Source organism: Phoca vitulina, unplaced genomic scaffold (assembly GCF_004348235.1).
Source record: "Phoca vitulina isolate PV1807 unplaced genomic scaffold, GSC_HSeal_1.0 scaffold39, whole genome shotgun sequence".
NCBI classification, from domain to species: Eukaryota; Metazoa; Chordata; class Mammalia; order Carnivora; family Phocidae; genus Phoca; species Phoca vitulina.
Window position 1 is genome coordinate 13972277 of NW_022589742.1, and position 9098 is coordinate 13981374.

The window sequence follows — 9098 nt, forward strand, 5'->3', positions numbered from 1 at the left end:
AACATGTTATATGTAAAGACCCTCTAATGGAAATTCAAGCCTTAGTAGGGGTAATATTTTAGGGTGGGAGCATTTCCTGAAGCTTCTCAAATGATAACCACCTGCTCTACCAAGGGTAAAGTCAGACCCTTTAAACAATTGTTTATCATCAGTAAGGATGTAGCTGATGTCTTGAAACTAATAATGAATCATGGAACACTACATCAAAAACTAATTAAGTACTGTATGGTGACTAACATAACATAATAAAATTTATATATATATATATATACATTTATATTTATATATATATATATATATATATGAGTTTAGAAACAAAGAAGGCTCATGTCCTTTTTGCCATAACTTTCCTCATTGCCCCTCTAACATCCTTGTTCCTCAGGCTATGTATTAGGGGGTTCAGCATGGGTGTCAAAGCCCCATAAAACACTGAAATAAACTTGTTCTGGTCAAGGGATGACTTGGAATGAGGTTTCATATACATGGAGATGGTTGCCCCATAGAAGATTGTCACCACAGTCAAATGAGAGCCACAGGTGGAAAAGGCCTTGAGCCTACCTTGGGCTGAGCGAATCCTTAGGACAGTAGTGGCAATTTGGACATAGGAGAGGAGAACTAATCCAAAGGGTAGGAACAGGGTAAAGATACTTGTGGTGAGGATCATAAGCTCATTGAGGCTGGTATCAGAACAGGCCAGCTTAAGGAGGGAAAGAATCTCACAGACAAAATGGTTAATGATGTTAGCTTCACAGAAGTGAAGCTGCAGGGATAAGACAAGCATGGCAGTGAGCACAAGTGATGCCCCCCACAAGGTAGCAGCCAGCCAGACACACACTGGGCCATTCATGATCACGGAATAGCGCAGGAGATTGCTGATAGCAACCATACGGTCATAGGCCATGACAGCCAGTAAGAGGCACTCTGCTGTGGCCAAGACCAACAAGACACTCATTTGGGTCAAACATTGTGGGTAAGAGAGGTAGGGATGGGTAGAGAAACAATGCACCAAGGCCTGGGGCATGGAAGCGGTTCCATAGCAAAGGTCTAAGAAAGACAGATTAGTAAGGAAGAAGTACATTGGAGTGTGGAGGTGGGGGGTCAAAGTAGATAAGAAAGATGATAAGTCCATTCCCCAACAATGTGCTCAGGTAAGTTATCAGCACCAATGTGAAAAATGTGACTCTCCACTCAGGATAGTTAGAGATTCCAATAAGGAGAAACTCAAACACTGCTGTAGCATTATCTATGACCATTCTTCCTATTTGCCACTATTCATTGGATGGGTGCCAATGCAGTTGCTTCATTTTACCTGTAAGAATGAGAATAAAGAGGGAGGGCTGGTGTGAGAAAGGTGGAAATAATGAGGACATACAGGATCCTTTTCAAAAGATAAGGGATACAAATGGGATATCTATAATGAGAACAGAGGCAAAGCTAGAAATTTCCTCCTTCCCTAGGAAAATAGCAAATTCCTTATCCTTTTGAAAATGGTTATATGAAAAGTTCTCCATCCCTCTTCCACCAGATAACCTTCTTGGGTTATTATTATTTTTTTTTCAAGTAAGAAGAGAAGAGAGAGAGACCATCTTCCTGGTTCTCTTACTTGTTCACCATTTTCCAAAACTGAACTTCTGTCAGCTTAAGTTACTAATCTCCAGAAAGAGGGTACCTTCTGATACTTTTAGCTAAAATATTGCTTATTCTTGTGTCTGTTGGTCACTCCTAAATTGTTCATGCCTCCATTTTCTCATTGCACTAGTATCTACCATGGTGCTTGGCATGGAGTGTTGCAAAGTACTTCTTTGATCTGAACTGATATTATGTAAATGGAGTCTTTCATGGAATCCTTGAGGTCTGTGAAAACCTTCTGCTAATATCCCTGGTTGGATTTACATTGCCAGCTTCTCCTGTGTTTTTCGTGCTGTTGTTGCTGAGCACCAGTTAAGAGCATGAAAATCTAATGTGATGATTCTAAAAGTGTGGGTGGTAAGAAGAGGACTTGAATGACCAGACTATCTGAAAAGGCTTTCTCTTTCCACCTTACTACTCTCTTTCCCTTTGGTTTATGCTTTTCTTGTAGCACATTCCAATATCTGAAATTATATTAATAATTTTATTACTTGTTTATTATTTGTCTCCCACTCAACTGTAAATTTACTGAGGACAGGGACCTTGTCTGCTTTATTTACTGGTGTACCTAGTATGGTGCCTGGGGCATTATAGGGACATGATAGATATTGAATGAATAAATAAATATATAAATAAATAATATCTGTTATTGTCCAGCTATTATCCAGAATCTAACTACTCCTCTTGCCACCTGCACTGCTGTCGTTTATTCCAAATCATCACCATTATTCACTTGAATTTTGTCAGTAATTTCCTTATTGGCTTCCCTGTTTCTGGCCTTGCCCCCATTCAGTTCAAATAATTCAGTTAAATTGTAAGTCATATCAGGTCACTTTTCCATTAAAAAATTTCAGTAGCTTCCCATTTTAACCTAATTGAATGCCAGTCTCCTTATTATGACCTATCAGGCCCTACATGGTTTGCCTCCCAATTACTTCTCTGACCCCAGTTCCTATTACTCTTTTCCTTGTTCACTTTGCTATAGTCACACTGGCCTCCTCATTGTTCCTTAAACATTCACAGCACATCCCTTTCTCAGAGACTTTGCTTTCTTTGATCTTGTTGCTCTGTATACATGAAGCCCAGATCCTTGCATGGCTTATCATCTTACTTCCCTCAGGTCTCTACTCACAAGGAATCTTTTTAGTGAGTCCTTCTTTGACCACCCTGTCTAAAGGTTCATTTCTAACCCCTGATATTTTATATCCCCCTTTCCTACATTATTTTTCTCCTTAGAATCATTATTTCCAGCACATGTATATTTTATCTATTAATTATGTTTGTTGATTGTCTCTTTTAACTAGAATGTACCCTCAAGCTCAATGAAGTCAGGGAGTTTTGTCCATTTAGCTCACTACTGTATGCCCAAAACTTAGAATAGTGCCTAGTACATGGAAGGTGCTCAAGAATTACTTGATGAATGAATGTGTGAATGGAGCTCTTGGCCTGTTCCACACTGAAAGACAACCTCTCTTCTTTTACCTGCTTCTTCCCCCAACATTGCTGTTTATATACCAAACACCCTTTAATCTTTATGTGCTTCTTCATGAAACTAACTCTTCCTTCTCTTTCTAATCCCTTCCTTGAAGTTTCTGCTACTCCCTGGCTATGTCTCTGGATAAGTTCCTTCCCCTCACTGGCCTAAATTTGCATTTGCAATCCAGTTAGACTAAGTGATCTGTAAGAGCCCATCTAGTTCTAACATGCTAGGATTCTCATTTTCCTCAGCTAAAATGAAGACAAAACAAAACAAACCTTAACACTCCCCACAACATGAAGAATCTACTATATTTTCCTCCATTGTTGGAGAAACATGTGGACTAGAGGAGTTTGATAAGGGATGGAATTTCTCTAACCATCTCTGAAATGGGAAACTCACTTATCCTTAAAAATCTTTAGCAAAGAAGATTCCATAGCTCCCCCTCTTCCCTGTTCTGGCCTCCAAGAACCTATCCCTGTGTCTCATTCTCTATTTTGTCAGCCTCTCAGACAGGCTAAGTACACAGGAATGATAAATCCATGGATATAAAAGCGTATGCCACTTAGGAATTAGCAAACACATGAAAGGGGTGGGGAGGCTGATGACCTGTCTTCACAGGAGTGTCCTCAGAGCTTGAGAAACCTAACGCTGGTTCTCTCTTCATTTATTATGGGACCCTGGATAAAAGGGTTTCCCTTGATTGTCTCTACCTTGCAAGTGAAAATTGAGATAATCATTTCCATAGTGGGAAAATGAAGAAAGATGAGAGTCACAATGAAGACTGTTACACTTTAAGTTAGTATTGTCATGCCCTAAATTTCCTTGAATGGTCTATATTTAATTCTCAATTATCTATACATGCACCATCCACAGTAGTAGATCTAGAAAGATGATGGGCAGGCTACAGATGGGAGGATGAAATGGTTTTGTATAGAAGTAGACAGCTGATTCTTATGCCATTTAAAGGTCTCTGTTGCTCCTAGAACTGTTTAAAACACATTGTTTTTGCTGTTAAATATTAAATATTGATAAATACATGTTTACTCTTTTTTATATGAATCTATCATTCCTAATGAGCTACAGGATGTATTCTGTTTCTCCAGTATTGAGGGAAGGTTTATAAGGAATTTATCCCTCAGTCTTCCATGAGCCCAGTAGAATAAATTGATGAGCCATTTGACTAAAAATTGGTGATCAGTCTAGGGCCCTGGGAAGACTTGTTTTTAGATGGTGTTAAGCTAACTGATAGGTATTGGGATCGAACCCATGACCTTGCCTCCATTAGTACTGCGTTTGGACCCATAGAACTTAAAATTGATGACAATTTCCCTCCCACACTTAAAGGCTACTCAGCCTCTTAATTGAGGGGGCTATTTTTCATTAGTCTGGGCCCTGCCCTCCAAAGACAATGTTGATTGTCTCATCCTAAAATTATCATTAAAAGATTCCTGGCAACCTGGACCCAGCATATTTCCCATCTTAGTCTTGTCACCTGCAATTATTTATACAGCTTAACTTTCCTTTCAACTAATGGCTGCCCCTTGACTTCCTGGAGTTTGCCCATGTCTCATAAATGGTTAGAGGGAAAAAATGTTGGAGGAGAGGGAAGAAATTGGAGCTTTTTCTTGTTACTGACTCACCATTGGATGTCCTTTTCAAGTACCAGTAGTTGAAGTAGAATGAGATTTCCCAAAAGAATAATTTTCTACATTGTCATGTTTGGAACAGTGATAATCTTTCTGCAAACTTTCATGGTGGGATTTCAAAAGCTTCTCAAACTCCCAAATGCCTGGAAACCTCTGAAGAAAGAAGATTCTTTTGGATTAGGTCAAATCACAACCGCCAAACACTTTGGTATACATGCAGCCCTTGGTAATGGTATCTAATTACATTATTTAATTTCTTAGGCAAACATTTATTTCACTGACACTGGACCCACATACATCCTTGTTCAGTTTCCCTCAGAAAAGTTGTAACATAAGGAGGATTGAGGTCAACTGAACGTTTTGCATCAAGACCCTTAGGTTATTTCAGTTTTCAATCTGCTAGGTTAGACATCTTTCACCTCTTGGCAATACTTATCTACCTATTATCTTATCCTGATGAACTGGAACACAATTAAACCAAATTGCCGGTTTCTTTAAAAACATAATAAAAAAATTAATGGAAAAAATAAAAAATAAAAAAAGAAGGAAATGATAGCAAAACATGCTGCACCCAGGGCTTTAAACTAAATTGGATGACTTCCAGGAGATGTCCTGGGCTCTGTATGTACACTACCCGGTTTCCTGCTCTTTCCCCACCACTTATTTTCAGTGCCGGAGAATGAAAATATGCAACCTGAAGACTCCAAGGACTTGTGCATCTCTCTGTCAGCAAAAACATCTAATGACAATCACTTTACTCACTAAAGCTGGAAAATAGGCCCAGCCCATTTCCAAAGCATCATACTGGAGTTGAAGCCCAAAAGCCTTTTGGTTACCCCTTACTTATCCAGAAAATATAACTACCAGAACCTGCCTTTCCTTGAGCAGTTTGGTTTAGAATTTGCACCTCTTCTCCTCTTCTCTTCATCTAGGTTCAAAATTCATCGATCTATATGTTTATCTGGAAGCTGTCATCAGAGCTCTATCTCTGGGAGCATACTTTGCTCTGAACTAAATCTATAAATCTACATCCTCAGCCTACTCATGATGTCTGGGGTCCAATTCTCTTCCAGATTCAATTCCGAATGCAAGGAGCAAGTTGATGAGCTGCTCAGTAACTTAAATAAGTTGAGGTTCCAAAGTGCTACCAGATCATTTATCTCACGCATAGAGTTCAAAGTTTCTGATCTTCACTAGAAATAAATAATTAACGTCTGAGAGCTTCAGGGACCTCATCCCAAATAGGCAATTAAATTTTGCCAAACCAGAGCTGTTTGAAAAAAATGTGGCATTTTGTGTAGGGAAAACAAATAAAGAAAAGAGAAAGGAGACTTTTGAGACCATGGGAGTATACCACTGCTGGGCTTTCCACAGAACTAAGAAATAATTCTTTTTTATTTTGGTCCATAGTCCCTTCACATTCTTTCTGTATTAAATTGGTGTCGTGACAGAGCCTGCAGCTGGTGGAGAGATGTCTATCAGGGGACAGCTGGGATGGAGAGTGCACAGCAGAGAGTACATGTGTTATTGATTCCCACATTGAAATAGCCCTTATGTTTGCCTTTTCATTCCCACTTCCACCACCTCAGCCTGCTCAAACAGCCTCCATGGGCTCCTTTTTGCAACTGTATTGAGTTTGTATGCCTTCATATAGCACACAAGGTCAACTATGGCAGTCCCTCATCTATCATGTAACATTTACTTTTTTATTTACCTATTGATAGGTTTATCCAACAAATATTTAATGAACACCCACCATGTGTCAGGCTATGTGCTTGGCATTGAGGAGACATGGTGCAAAAAATTGCCAGATATGGTACCTACTTTCATGGAACTTACTTACAGTCTGGTGGGGGAAACTGACATGGCCCAAACAAATGAGAATGTGTGTATGCACCGGTGGTAAGTGCTATGCAAACTACACAGTGATATATGTTATTGATTCCCACATTCACTTTTGTCTCCCAAGTCTTCACCAAGTAGTCTCCACTTGAATCAGGTTAGTTCCTTCATTGTTCTATGAATTCCTTCACGCTCACTCCCACTCCTTCTGCACTGATCATTCAGATGTTCTACCAACTTGGAAAGTAAGGTCCTATCTAATCCATCTTTCAACACTCGGCTTAGTTCTTCTGTTATCTATTTTGTTATCTGGTTCTCTCTGTTATGACTCTTCAACTGTGACATAGGTTACCTGAGGACAGATCATTGTTTTTCAAGCTCTGTAACACTTTTTATGGTAGTAGATACAATATAGGGTAGTGGGAAGCAGTCTGAGGTAGTGGTTTAGGCTGTGTACTCAGAGGCTTACTAGTTCTGTGAACTTGTTAAAGTAATCCAAAGAATCTGAGCTGAATTTCTCATCTTTAGGAAATGAGTAAAAACATGTAAAATACTTAGAATAGTGCCTGGCACATGGTAAGTCTCAATAAATACTAGCATGTTAGTTATTTTTACTTTTCCAAATGTGTTCACATAAATTGGCACTTATATTTTATAGATGGGAAAATTGTGGTCTAAAGCAATGAAGTGAATTGACTAAAGGTCACACAATTAATTAGAGACAGAGATGGATAGAAAACTCAGGGTTACTTCCATATCACTGACTTTTGAGAAATTATCCCTATCGTATTTTGCTTGATTCTTGCTTTGAGGGTGAAGGTCTCAGATCTCGTACTCAGCAAGATTTTGTCCAGGTCCTTGGGTAATTCAGTGTGACATGATATCAGTACCACATTAAGACACTGGTTTTTGGCTGAGGCTTGTTTCACTGCCAGTTAGAAAACAGTAATGGCGAGGATATGGAATCAGTTCCCATGACAGTACTTAACTTCTGTCAGCTTCATGACCTCTGAATGTATCCCTAATGTAGCATTTCTCAAATTGGTCAGGAGAGAAGACCCAAGGATAGAGTAGACACCCTACAAGTTGTCTGACATTGGGCAGCTTACTTTAATTTTCTGGGTCTCAATTTCTTTTGCTTATCAGACCATTTCTGGGGCCTGTTGCAGTTATGATACCTTTAATTTTAGAGAAACTTTTCCTGTTCAAAGCCTTTTTGGATAGTAGGTCATAAATATCTTTCTTGTATATGGAAGACAACTAAGGAAGTTATCCTAAGGCCTAATAAAAGGGTTACAGGAAAGATCTGAGTTAAGGCAAAAAGAAAAACATTTGTGGGTTCTGTTGCTTAGTGTAGGGATGTATCCTGACAGTCAAACGAAGGCTTTAGAATGCCGAATAGCAGGAATTACTGCAGGCAAAGGGGAAGAGACAAGGGTTGGGGACTGAGCTGGTGGAAATACATTTCTCTGCTTTGGAAAGATTGTGACTAGTAGAAGACCTCTTTAGTAGCTGTTTCTGGTGTACTCTTGAAAAATCCTTAATCAGAAGACGAGCAAAACAGAGAGTGTGTAGTGGATTATAAAGGGCTGACCATAGTATAGGCAATTCCTCATCACAGTCCTTGGGTGCCTGTCTGGAGTTATGCACAAATCTATAATTCTAATTTAGCAAGTGACAACTCTGCCTTCTCCCTTTTCCTTATGTTACGAGGTAGGCCGGAGCTATGTATCAGGAGCCATGAATTACCAGAAACAAAGGGAAATGAGGTTCTGGAGAGGACCGACCGGCCAAACATCTCTTAACAGACTTTAAGCAAATGTCTAAGGAAATTTGTTTCAACTTTGAGAGATGATGAGGCCATCTTAAACTGGAAAGGTGTTCTTTCCACCTGTGATGCTTTGGGTTGGTCCCAGACAAACAGAACATTTCTAATAGCTTTGTGTCTTAGAGATTCTCTCAGGCCCTTGGGGCATGATTAGCCTCAGTGCATTCCTCAAAGTTGAGCAATTAAAAACTATTTCTTGTAAACACCCAAAGATGCCACATTGGGCATTGTTAAGAAGTTGGCAGACTTGGCAGTTAACTTTACCTAAAACTTCCAACTCCATAATGACATACTAATTGTAAGCAATGGGGAAAATGTACAATGCTTTCTCAAGATGAGAGTGGAGAAACTTTGAAGTCTTAAAAACAACAATGAAAAGTTCTGTACAAATAGAAGCCACGCAGTGGGATTTAATTTCAAAAACTTCTTATGACTTTGACACAAGAGAGTTGTAGAATGTGTTCATCTAAATGACACCCATTTTAGAATATGAGACTTTATCGTAAATAACCCCAATATAAAAATGCAAATCTCTTGTGGGGAGACCTGGGTGCTTGTCTTGGCTCTGTCACAAACTTGCCTTATTATTGTAATAAGTCTATTAACCTCTTCTCATTTGTGAAATGGTGAACAATAATCCCTGCCCTAGGTACTGCATATGGTGTTCTGAGGA

General features: G+C 39.2%; 1 protein-coding gene across 1 annotated transcript; it reads right to left on the bottom strand.

The window, feature by feature from the left end:
* Positions 1-325: 325 nt before the first annotated feature.
* On the bottom strand, positions 326-1401 carry LOC116647213 (olfactory receptor 13H1-like). Its single transcript, XM_032428393.1, is given in 2 exon segments — positions 326-1096; positions 1098-1401. Coding segments are annotated over 2 exon segments (927 nt in total). The 5' UTR covers positions 1254-1401.
* Positions 1402-9098: the final 7697 nt, after the last annotated feature.